Raw genomic sequence first — 13,085 nt, forward strand, 5'->3', positions numbered from 1 at the left:
CGGGGGGGGGGGGGGGGGGGAAGCAATGGAGGACGGAAGGAAGAAAGTCGGACCAGTGGCGCGGTAACCCAGTCCCCCCCGGAAGTGGGCGAACTGAGCGAGGCCGGGGCGGGACTAGTACGCGGGGGGGGGGACTAGTAGCGGGGGGGGGGGGCGGGCGGCTGCCGTTGAGTTTTACTGCGCATGCGTGAGCTCTGGTTCCTGCCCACCTAGGGATTACTCTGGGGTGAGTCAGGACTGTGGGACCTTTGGATCCGGAAATGTGTGGAAGAAGTTGCTTCACCCTCAGTTGGCTTTCTTGTTCTTTGCTTTCTCATTAGCGTAAAAACCTGTTTCACTCTCAGTCTAAAGAAAACACATTGTCAATATGTATTTCGTCTTAAGAGTTATAGAACATCAATCCAGCCACTATTTAGGAGCAAATATTTACCCAACGTGTCTCCAGAAGCCTTCTTTTCAGGAGCCCTAGACTAAGGGATATTGACTTAACCAAAATTTAAATTTCTAACAGTACAAACTTTTTAAAGCGTCCCCCTCCTGCAAAAAAAGAGACTGGAAAAAAAATACATAAAAATGAGAACAGTGGAATTATAAGTCTTTTTTTCCCCTTTATCTTCCACTCTTTGGTGGAAACTTTCCTACCAAACTGTTAATATAAATGTTTTGATCTAATACTAATTCACAAAGGAAGACTTCTTTGAATTTCCAATTTTGAGTTGCATGCTGAACATCTAGACCTCAAAAGTCACCTCTTACTGTTGATCTCTACTTGTTCATGGCATCAGTGTCCCCCCGTAGTTACCCAAGTTTGGGCTCCTATGTCTTCCATTATTCCTATTTCCACAAAAACCCACTTTTATCCAGGTGCCAAGTCCTTTTTCAATTTATTTCCACAGTGGCTACCTGATGGCAATCCTTACCTCCTTGCCAGGCCTCCAAATACATCTTGCACCTTCCTCTCTTCCCTAGACATGGTTCATCTTCATCCATCTCCCTGAAACACAGACCCAGGCATGTTACTACTTAGCTCAAGAATCTCTAATGTTAGGCTCTGGCAAAGATTCTCCCCTTGACCAAACTTGAGTCAGGCTCCCCTAAGCCCTCTTTTCAAAGAGGCTTCGACCCTAGGCTTTGGTGTCTGTCAGGCCTGCATAGCCCACTTTCAGCAAGAATCCTAAGTCAGTTTAGAAAGGATCCCCCACCTTCAATATCTGATTACCCTTAATGTCTAATCAAATTCATCACCCACCGCTATCCCCAGGTGGCCTGCCTTCAGAAGAATCCTGTCAAGTTGGTTTAGCTAGACTCCTGCCCCCCACCCTTACCCATGATATTTCCACTTAGTTCAATGTTCATAGACACCTCCCAGCCCCCATGGCTATAAGTTTCCCCTGGTCCATGCTGTATTTGGAATTGAGCTCAGTTCTATAGAGAGGTCTCTTTTCCCTTATTGCAATAGTTCCTGAATAAAATCTGTTCTTAACTATTGTCGGAATGGTTCATCCTAGCCTAGAAAAGGGTTCTCTTTGGAGAGGGAGAGAGGAAATGGTGGCTTAGCACATACCATAAAACAAGCTGATGGATTTCTGGGTGAAGCAAATTCTCTAAGAAGGGATGAGAGAAGATCATGATTGGTCTTTGTGTTTCATTAATTTACACTGCATGTTAAAAAAATTCATTGAACATTCATCAAATAAATAGATTAGAAGACAGCACAGGGAACTGTTATTTCTGTAATAGTCCATTTATAGGGAGGAATAATCTAATAATCTAGTTGAAGCAAATAATATTATGTTAAAATGAGGTGTCTCCGTATTGAGAGTTTCTCAGTAAATACAACAATGAGAGCCTTATTTACGGAACCAAAACTGTAGGGTCTCGGGGAGTTTTTACCACTAACTCACAGAGTTGAGGAATTAACCAGTTTTTAAAATTCAATCATGAATTTGTTTATTTATTCAATAAACATATGCTAAGGGGACTACGTGGCTCTAGGACCCAGGGCGGCCTGGTGCACTTCATTTACATCCCTTCAGATCCCAAAGTTATGTGTTCAGTACAGGCCTTTGTGCTCTTTAGTAGTGTATACAAAACTCCTGCACCTGGGCATCTACTGGCACTTCAAGCTTCATACATCCAAAACTGAACTCCCTGTCTTCTTGGCCAAACACCTTCCCCAGATTGGTCAAAGGGCAGCTCCATTCCTCCAGCTGGTCATCCCACAAATCCTGACTTCTCTTTCTTTCATACCCCACATCCAACAAAGCTCATTGGCTCCACCTTCCAGAAATGTCTAGACTCTGCTGCCTTCTCACCACCTGCACTCTGTGCTAAACTATCATCATCTCTCAACTGCCTTATTTTATTAGCCTCCCAACTGACACCCTTACCTTTTAAGACTGAAGGCAGATTAAGGAAGTTTTCTGCCCTCAAAATCCTCCACTGACTTCCCATCTCATTTAAAGTAAAAGCGAAAGTCCTTACCATGACCTCAGGGCTCGACATGGTCTGTCTGGTGACCCTTCTTCCTCGTCTCTCTGTACTCCTCACTCACTCTGCCCCAGCCACATTGGCTGCCCTGCCAGCCCCAGAAAACCCCAGGCAGGTTCTCACCTTAGGGCCTTAGCACTTGCGGTTCCCTTTCCAGGAGAGGATTTCCTCTATACTTCTACATGGCTTACTCCCTATTCTCCTTCTTGGCTCAAATGTCACCTTCTCTGTGAGGTCCTCCCTCAGCCTGCATTCTTTGGAACCAGATGCTGAGACAGAGATTGGGGTGCAGGATATTTATTAGGAATCCACAGCTGTGAAGAGAGGCAGATGTAACAGGATTAGGCAGGAAAAGTCAGCTGCAGTACAGGCCTGACGAATCCTCATCCGATCCGGGAGAGAGCTCTATCAGCATGTCCCGCACCAGACGGACATGGCCAGGCCTTTATATTCCTCTCTCATTTAGTTACTGAATTTGGGCTGCCCCACGAAGGGCATGGCTGAGCCATGGTGGCTCTCTGCAGACGAAGCAGACCCTGAAGGAGCTGAAAGCCAAGAGTGTCTGCTGACCGCCTCCCTTCTATGAAGGCAGATCTATGTAGTGCGTCTTGAAATCTTCCACACCATCCTGTTTAAAATTGCAATACCCTCTGTCTTCCCTATCGCCCTTCATGGTCTTATTTTTTTCACAGCACTTAACACCTTCTAATATACTATGTAATTTAGTTATTTATTTTGTTATCTGGTTCTTTCACTGGAATATATGTTCTAATGGACGAGCGATTTTTGTGTCTTTGGAGCATAGCTGCATTTAGAATGATGCCTGGCTCATAGCAGGCACTCAATAAATATTTGTTGTTTGAAAACATCATTCAGTGGCCTGTCTAGTCATCACACTGTAAAAGCCTTGCAAGAACCATGTCTTATTCATCTTGTCAGCATATGGTCCTTAGTAGGTGTATAATACATGTTTGTTGAATAAAGTCCACGAATGACTGTTATGTGAAACACCTGTGTAATTTAAAATTCATTAGCTATATTAAAAAATAATGAGAAACAGGTAACATTAATTTTTAAAATATCTAACTCAGTATATCTAAATTTTATCATTTCAATATGTAATCAATATGAAAATTATTAATGAAACATCTTTTTGTTTTGTTTTGTTTTGTACTAAGTCTTTCAAATTCGGTGTGTATTTTGCACTCATACCATAACTCAATTTGGACTAGTCACATTTTAAGTGCTGGATAGCCCTGTGTATACAGTACATCCTCTATTGGAATTCTGCACTTAATGAGTCAGAATAATACAGTGTGTGTTGGAGTGGGAGTGTGGGTTAGAGAGGGGAGGTCTCTGGAGTCAATGATTTTCTGGGTCCCCATCATGACCCTTTAACTTAATAGCTACTGATGTGCTCCAGCCAAAAGCCACCAGGAACACACTCATAGTTAAACATGTTGGGTTGGTTGCTTATTGGGAGGAGAAGGCGTATCATGGGAACTATGGGGCATTGGTGATTGAAATAACTTATTGTGGGATTTAGTTTTGTATTAGGTGATTTTAGGGAGGGTTTTAGGAAGAACGGCTTTCCTCTGGACTGGACTGGATGCTGTCAGGAAGTGGGGATAAGTCTATGATTGGAGATTTTAATTTTGTCTAGAGGGAGGAAAACTAGGCAGAAGCCAAAGCTGTAATTGGTAAACAAAGAGGAGTCACTTATTCGCCAGAATAGAGGGATGTTTGTTCATTTTTGTGGCTTGAACAATTTCATGTTTTGCTGTGTTTATATAGGATTATGGAGTGGCATTGTCTAATGTTTATGTTCCGCAAGAACCAGCTGTGAGCACGGGGCCAGCTCCCAGCAACGCAGATGCCTGGCTCATAGTACCAAGCCAGCTCCTGGAGTTCTAGAGCTGTTTTTATCTAATAGCTGTGCGACCTTAAGCAAGTGATTGAATATCTCTGTGGTCCAGTTTTCTCATCTCCACAATGAGAATACAAAAGCACTTATCTCTCCATCTCTTAAAGTTGTTATCAGCATTAAATAAGACAATCCGTGTAAAGAAATTGGGATAGTGCCTTGTATATAGTCACCACTCAATGAGTGTCACTGTCTTTCAAAGATTCTAAACTGCACTATATTTTTCACACTTCCAACATCTTGGAACGTCTTCCAAACAATGGCTTCTTAGAATAAACACAATGTAGTAGTATTATTTCCAGAAGGCTCTGGTTTGGGGGACAATTCCTCGTCCCCTCCAACGGCTCAATCCATTCCTGGGTAAATGCCATCACTTTTCAACCTTTATCACTTTTCCAGTCCGCGGCAGACGCCCTCTGGGACCCTTTTCCGGGCTCGGAGTTTTTTGCTGTGCGGCTTCCCTAGGCAATACGGGTGCGGGCGGCAGCACTCGGGAGTTTACGGCGGCGCGGCGCCCACGCGGCCCCGGGAGCCGGAGCAGAACCGGCGCGTCCCCGCCCGCCCGGCCGTCAGCTGATGGGCCGCCCGCCGGGGAGGCCCACGCCGCCGCCGCCGCCGCCGCCGCCGCGCGAACATGGCGGCCGAGATTCACTCCAGGCCGCAGAGCAGCCGTCCGGTGCTGCTGAGCAAGATCGAGGGGCACCAGGACGCCGTCACGGCCGCGCTGCTCATCCCCAAGGAGGACGGCGTCATCACGGCCAGCGAGGACAGGTAGGGCTGGCGGGTGGTGCGCCGGCCGAGGCGCGACGGGGGCGGCCCGTACTCCCGCAGGCGGCGGGGTGTGCGGGCGGTGGGGTCGGCGGCCTCGTCCCGCTCCGCGTGGGGGCGTCCTCGGCCCCCGGCATCCCGCCGCGCCCCTCCAGTCCCGGACCTTCACCCTCTAGCTCGGGACCCTGGTCCCACCGCGCCCCTCCGGACCGCGCCGCGGTCCTACTGCGTCCTTCCCGCCGGGGACCCCCGTCCCAGTGCGCCCCTTCGGTCAGGAACCCCCACCGCGCCACCCTAGCCCGGTTTGCTCCCCCCTTCCAGCCCGGGACCCCGGACCCGCCCCTCCAGCGGGGGGACCCCGTCCCTGGAGCCCCTCCAGTCAGTGACCCCCACCGCGCCTGTCTAACTCGGGATCCTGGCCCCGTCCAGTGTGGCAACCCCAGTCCCACCGCGCCCCTTCCAGCCCGGGACCCCGTCCCTGCCCTCCTTTGTGGGGTTTTGCTTGCTCCTCGAAAGCGTCGCGACCTCTGTGGGATGGGGGCGGGGGTGCTTGGCCCTCCGCGGTCAGTTCCAAACCTTGGAGCGGGGAGCACTGCGCGGGTCCCGGTGCCAGGGATTCCCCGCTCTCAACAGACCTCCGGGGGCTTTCGCTCTCTTACTTCTGCTTTACTCTGGCGTTGACAACTCTTTTCGCACAACACCGGCTCCCTAGATCAGTTATTTTTTTTTACGGCTGCTAGAACCATCTGAACTCTTATTTACTACATAGTTGTTGTTTTGCTTTGTTTTTCGTAAAAGAGACTTATTTTTGAAAAGGTTAGGTGCTTCTGTTTCGAAGAAAAAATTAACTTCCACCGTTAACGGAAAACCAGTATCACTTGCCATAAAGAATTAAACTCATAGCTAAAGCATGTCTTTATGCATCTAAAGTCTCTTTCCAGCTCATTGGTCTGCCCAAGGCTGTGTGATTGAAGAGATATTATTTGTTTTAAAACTTTAGTGTTTTTAAAACCCTAAACGTTTAAAAGGTTTGTGGCTTTACGGTGGGAATTTGGAGGAAATGACTGATGTTTGCTGAGTGAAATTGTGTTTGCTTGCTACAGTGAGTGATCTTAAATGGTGATATTCCAGAAGTCATAAAGGCCTCTGGAAGGTGGTACTTGCTGTCCCCTTTGAGCTGACAGCGCAGTCCAGCCTTTTGTAGTCATAGCTTTCGAAGTACCATTGACGGCCTGTCCTCGTTGGGAACAAAACCTGAAGCCCCCATATATTTCGCTTTTGAGTCCGTTTATTGTGAGCAGGCAGTAGTCTCTCCAGTTCATTTGCATGTAGCTGACCTCAAAGGAGGTGGGGAGCGATTGGAAGGACCTGGGCGTTGGTGTGCAGAAGCAGTAAGGGAAAGGGAGAAGGGGGTGCATGAGCCACAGGGAGAAGAAGGGAATGTGGGGAAAAAAAAGGCAAAGGACACAATAATGATATTTGCATGATATGAACTTAGATGCAGACAACATTTTATAAAACTTAGCTATCTTATTCGGTAAAATATCTGTGACTCATGCATGTTGGGTAAATTGCTGAATATTTGAGATAACTGGCCAGGAGCAGGGCTGATAAATGTTTTATGGAAAGTGATTACTTAGCTGCTCTGGGACTGAAATGTTCTGGGGGAGCCTTAGATCAGCTCACTTTTTCACTGGGGCACAACAGGGCCCTTACTGATGACCGGACCAGGTGAGGGTCTCGGAGCCTTGTGTTTCTAATGTGTGTTTCAGGCCCCTGGAGCTTCCTTGAAGGTAGGACATTTTTGAGCAGATGCCTTACTTTATGGGATTTATGAAAGCACGTGGCTATGGGTTTTTGTTGTTGTTGGATGTGGTGGTGCACCTTTACATGTCATAGATACGTGTCATATTCTTCAATCATTCACTCATTCATACATTCATGTATTCATTCATTCATAGTTTTAGAATACTGTACCTACTGAGTGCCAGGCTCAGGGAATACAACACGGATCAAAAGTCACAGCAGCTGCCCTCCTGACTTCTGATTCATTGATTTTTATGGCCCTTGACCTGATAGGACCAGCATATTAAGGAAACAGAATACTGACCACCCTTATTCATCAAACAAGCATTTATTAGAGACTGTGGGCTGGATCTGTGGGATAGAAAGACAGTGACGTCAAAATCTGTTTCCAAAGGGCTGGGCAGACTGGTGAAGGGATGGCTCTGTGCCCTCAGCTTCCAGGGTGTTGGGGAGACACAGAGGAAAGTGTGTCCTTGAGGGCCAGGGTTCAAGGAAATCCTTAGGAGATGTCACTGGATAGAGGAGTGGGCTGTGTGAAGGAAGGAGGGTGCACAGCCCTGCACCAGGCAGATCGAAAGAGCAGGAGCAATAGAGGACCACAGTTATTTCTAGGTGACCAGAGCAAAGGGTATATGACTGGCCATGGCAGGAAAGAGTCCTGAGAGCTGGAGGGCCTAGTGTCCAGTTCTGGAAGGGCCTTTCTTGTGCACCACTCTTAGAAATTGGACTTTAGTTTGCAGGTAGTGAGGAACCATCAAAGATTTCAAAGCCAGTGACATGATCAGAATTCTATACTTTGGAAATAACAACAGCTAAACTTCTAAAAGTCCCTTCTCTCTATCCATAGAGAATTGGACCTATGTACGGGCTGCATCCAGTCCTCACTTCCCCCTGTGAGGTGGGGAGGGGGGGTACAGTCACTTCCCTTATCAGTAGTAGCTCCAAAATTAAATGTATTCTAAAAGTCAAAGGTGGGTTGGTTAGTTTGTTCGTTTGTTTGTAAACTGGGCCTGAAAACTCTTTGGTGCTAAAACTTGCCCTGAAGAGACAAGACTGTTTGTAATCTTTATTTACCCGGTGCAGCATGAGTGCTCCTGCGTTTTCCTGCAGAAGCAGCGGTGCGTGTAACTGCAGGTGCTGTCCCCAGGCCCCACTGTGGGTGTTTGGAACTGACGGTGGGTGTATGCATCCTACTGCAGTGGGCCTTTGAGGGTTTAGGAGAGGGAGGCACAAAGGGTACTGAAGTCACGCCCCAAGGCCTCATAGCTAGTAAGTGATTGGATTAAGATTTGAACCCAGGTCTGATCCAGAGGCTCTAGTTCTTTCTGCCATGCATCCAGGTTTGCTGCACATTTGGAGAAACCAAATGCAGGCAGTATCCGTCAATGATGGACTGTTCTGGCAGCAAGTGTAAAATGCTAGGATTCTGCCTTTTGCTATGATTTAGTTATCCTTCCTTCTTTTAGTTTTCAGGGTTTTGTTTTGTTTTGTTTTAAAAAAAAAAACAAAGCTTGTATGTTTTCTATATAACTTCTGCTTTAATGCTCAGAACAGTAACTTTTAACATTTAAAGTAAGCTCCAGCTGAAGGTAATTCATTTAATGAAAGCTAAAAGCAGCAAGAACTGGCTTGAGAGCATTTTGAGAGGAAGTGAAAGGTGAGAGGGTCACCTGAAGTTAGTGTCCATTTTTCTAAACTAGGCCAGTGGTTCTCCAGGAGGGGTGACTTTGGCCCCTGGTGCAATTTGGCAGTATCTGGCGACATTTTGGTTGTCACGACTATAGGAAGGTATTGCTGGCATCTAGTGGGTAGAGGCCAGAGATGCTGCTCAGCATCCTATAATGCACAGTACGCTAAGAACCTCACAAAAAGAATTACCAGCTCCAGATATCAGTAGCACCATGGTTGTAGACACCCTGGTTTAGGCTACATGTACTTATTTATCTGGTCTCTCTAGACAATGGTTCTCAAACTTGAGCATGTATCAGATTCTGATTCAGTGAGGCTGGGGTGGGGCCTGAGAGTTTGAATTTCTTCCAGGTTCCCAGAGATGTTGATGCTGATGCTGTTGGTCCAGGAACCCCACTTTGAGAACCACTTTCTACAAGAGTAACTTGTCATGGTGCTTGCCTTTGTAGGCCCACTGGGAGCGAACACTTTGTCTTCTTTTCTGTCAGTTTCCGGGATATACTTGCCTGGAGTTATTTATATGTTCTCATCGATTTCCCATTAAAACCAAACCGTGTACGACAAATCTAAATACACACAATCCCCTCAAAGAATATTAAACCCATGTAGAATACCGAGCCTAATACCGTCGTACCTGGAGTCACTGGGAATGGTTTGGGCCGTGAGCTTAGGGGTCTGATCTGAAATCGTCGGAGTTCCTGTGCCACAAAGGGTTAACAGAAAATGGCAGCTACTCTCTTGTGTGCATTCATGTAGATTTTGTTAGAGTCATAATTACCCCAAACTCTTTTGTTTCGCTAGACCTGAATTTGTGTTTTTAACTTTAGTTTGCAGTTGCCTGAATTTGGGAACTGGCATTTTTCAGCATGCCAAAAATGCTACTTTTGTAAAGCTTAAAAAAAAAAAATTCTTGAATCAATAAAGTCAGACTGCCTTTCTGATCAGGAAACTGTAAAAATAAAAGTACTAAACCTGAGTGGTAAGAACGACAGCAATCATTTTCCTGATAGTGGGAACAGAAAATGAGACTCAGCTTTCCAAACAGAACTGAACCGTGGTGAGACCGAGAGAAAACCATTCCCTGGACACGTTTGCCTTTTGAACTTTTTTTTTTCCCTGTGGACTGCACCAAAAATTTAATGAGAGTAAGCAGAAGGATGGAATTTTTAAAAGAAAAAACTTTATGAGAAAGCCTTAGAAATCAGGCTGCAGTCCTGCCGTCTTCATTTTTGGAAGACAGTTGGAGGATGAGTGTGCTTACGCTGTTGCGTCAGGGGCCTGGAGGCCACGGTTGATTACTGTGAGGAACTCAGTTGCCTGGCAAAAGTCAAACAAAGGCAAATCTCATGTGTTTCGAACATTGTAGGATGTTGCACTTAGACTGGTAAACAGTAATAGAGAAATCCAACTTTTAACATATTTGGGTAGCATCTGCTTTTCTTGCTGCTGTTATACCAGCTATTTACTCTGATATACTTGTTTCCTTTCAGACATTTCTAAGCATATTAAGATAGTTTGAGGGAAAAATTATATATACACACTAACTGTTCACGTGGAAGCAATTTTGAATCAACAACTTGATTTTTAAGTGTAATGCTTAGGAGAAAACCTGGCATAGCTGGAAGCTGTTGGCTTTTACTGAAACCCGGGGTATTAACTGCGTGTTTTTGTTGTCACGCAGCGCCTAAAAGTAGACTCTTTGATTTGTGTTAGAAAATAAAACGAAGAAGTGAGAAGGCAAGAAGCTTTTATTTCTCTGTTGTTAGAGTGGCCCTTCATTGTGAGGATCGCTTTCTTTTTATGGCATAGTCGAGAGCAGATTCTGGATCCAGAATGCCTGAGCTTGAATCCTAGCCATGTGACCTTGGGCAGGTTGCATATTCTTTCTGTGCCATAGTTTGCTCATCTGCAAAATGGGGACAGTACCTACCTCAGGGTTTTGTGAGACTTGGATTAATTAAGATTCAAAGTGCATTGAACAGTGCCCAACCCAGGGAAAGCCCTGTGTATGTGTTGGCTATTATTATTTCCCATGGAATTATTTTAATCTCATCAGAAGCTAAAGATGTCTGCTTTGCGTATGTGTGTGTATGTAAATAAAAAAAAATTTCTGTATGAAGGAGAACAATGACCATTTTGGGAGTCACTTACAAACCTAAGTTCTTGTAACTGTCTTTGAGTTGCGTCTTCTCATCATTTCCATATTGGTCACAAGTCATATCAGTCATGAGTTTTCCATTATAAAATCTTTGCCCTGCTGTGTTCAGGGGCCCCAAGACCACCCCTCAGTTCAGTGATTCATTCGGAGGACTGCCAACATACAATCGTATGCATGGCCCTGACTTATTACAGCGAAGGGACACAGACAGAATCGGTGACAGGAAAGGTAGGGGGTGAAGTCCAGAGGAAAGCGGCATGAGCTTCTGTGAGCCCTTGCCCTGTGGAGAGTCACTCAAGAAGTGCTCCATTCCTCCAGCATTGAGTTATGACCACATGTGTAAAATACTGTCGACCAGGGGGCTCATTAGAGACTCTGTACCCACCGCTTTTACTGGGGGCTGGTACTCTGCCTCGCGCTTGCCAAAATTCCAGACTCCCAGAAGGAAAGCAGGTGGTACAGTGGTCTCTCAAGTGTTGGTTGAGGGACTCAATAAGCAGACCTGGTAGGAAGAAAGAAGCATGGAACAGAATTGGAAATGAGGCTACTCTTCCTTACTGCCTCAAACTCTGCTTTTTGGGGGTTAGTTTAACCTTGTGTTTTGAGACATGTAGGCTATGGATAGAGTTTGACCCTTTTTTTGGTAAGTTAGGAAAGTGTTGCATGGACCCTACGTTGACGGCATCCTGCCTGGATTGCTCCTGCTCCTAGAGGTTCTGATGGCTTTTAGCCGCCTTAGTAGCACAGAGGTCACAAAAAATCATTTTGATGCTAACAGTGAACAGGTAACAGCAGGAATCGTTCCTCAAGTAAGAAAAGAAAACATCTGCAGGTAGAAAACCATCCATCTGGCTTCTGGAGAGGCATTCCTCATTTAGGAGCTGTTGGACATGCCACATAAGTGGCCTTCCTCTTGGGATAAAAATCTGCCTGTGACAAAATCAGGAGTCCGAGAGTCATCATCATGGGCCGTTGAAGCTGTTCAGAATTCCTTCCCTGACTGTAGAAGGAGATGGAAATTTACATTTTTCTTAGCTGATCTAATTCTCCTCGGTAAAAAGAGGCTGGTTTCCCTGCCTTTCCATTTAGTCAATTCAATAAAAATCTAGTGTTTCCCCCCTTTGTTACCAAAGGAGAAAGGCTTCTTTCTGTAGCAGGAATGAAGAGGGCAGGGTTCATGAGACTTGGCTGAAAGGAAACTGCTATTTATTTGATAAAAGCAGATTGCGCTGATGACCATGTCCTTTTCTTTCTCGCGTAGGCTAACATCCTAATGTTAGAGAAAGCACCGAGGCTCCCAGAATTACACCATGTCTGTAGCCCCTGGAGGTAGTTAGAGTCGGAAAAAATATCCTTTGCTGAAGGTAACAGAAATGTTTGGTGATTTATCCAGATATGAAATAGTATCAGCAGCCCTAAGGGTGACTAGAAAATCAGATTTCCTCAAATTTAACTATTGTAAGAGTTTAAAAGAATCAGGCCTTGGGCTTAATTTGTAACATATGCTATCCTCTGTATTTTGTCTTTAGTTGGTTGAGTAATCCTGGCATATCAGTTTATAATGTAAAAATGGTTGAATTGCTTTCATTTAGCTGTTTGGGGATAATTAGGGTGTTTTTTGAGAAATTTAAAAAGGGGCGCCTGGGTGGCTCGGTCGGTTGGGCGTCCAACTCTTGATTTTAGCTCAGGTCTTGATCTCAGGGTCATGAGTTCAAGCCATGTATTGGGCCCCACGCTGGGCGTGGAGCCTACTTAAAAAAAAAAAATCTGGTTTTAGAAATGCTGATGTGTCAGGCAGACAGAATTTGGCCTTGTGATTTTACCAAAGCACTGGTGTGCTTTTTGAATCTATTTATCAAAGTATGGGCATGATTTTCAAGGTAATCATACTGGAAAATAAAATGTATTGAATCCAGATGTGTGGTCTCATGGAGTTTTAGGTTTAAAAATGGTATTAATCTGTACTCCCACGAGATGCCTTTTGGTTTGAGAGCCAGTGCTTTTCACAAGAAGAACCATGCTTGGAATCTATCTTTGTTCCTCCTCTTTCTAGCTTAAGCAGATGAGGCTTTATAGACTTAGTGATTTCCTACATTTTTAACTTGCTTTTAACCAGCTCTTTGAAGGAGTCAAAGGGACTAGAAGAAATGAAAGGAGATTCTCTACCTATTCTGATCATCAGGCATATCTTTGAGAAGATCATAGACTAGACTTGCTGGATAAAGACTTCATTCTTTACCAGACCTGTGG

General features: G+C 45.3%; 1 protein-coding gene across 1 annotated transcript in view; it reads left to right on the top strand.

The window, feature by feature from the left end:
* Nucleotides 1–4,962: 4,962 nt before the first annotated feature.
* The window catches only part of WDFY1 (WD repeat and FYVE domain containing 1), a 48,076-nt gene continuing 39,953 nt past the window's right edge, over nucleotides 4,963–13,085 (top strand). The window contains exon 1 of the mRNA XM_025890787.2: nucleotides 4,963–5,185. Coding sequence (XP_025746572.1) covers nucleotides 5,049–5,185 — 137 coding nt within the window. The 5' untranslated portion in view covers nucleotides 4,963–5,048. The remainder of the gene's footprint in view (nucleotides 5,186–13,085) is intronic.

This window comes from Callorhinus ursinus, unplaced genomic scaffold (assembly GCF_003265705.2).
Source record: "Callorhinus ursinus isolate GAN/ISIS: 27379988/994484 unplaced genomic scaffold, GSC_fseal_2.0 scaffold2, whole genome shotgun sequence".
In the NCBI taxonomy this organism is placed as follows: Eukaryota; Metazoa; Chordata; class Mammalia; order Carnivora; family Otariidae; genus Callorhinus; species Callorhinus ursinus.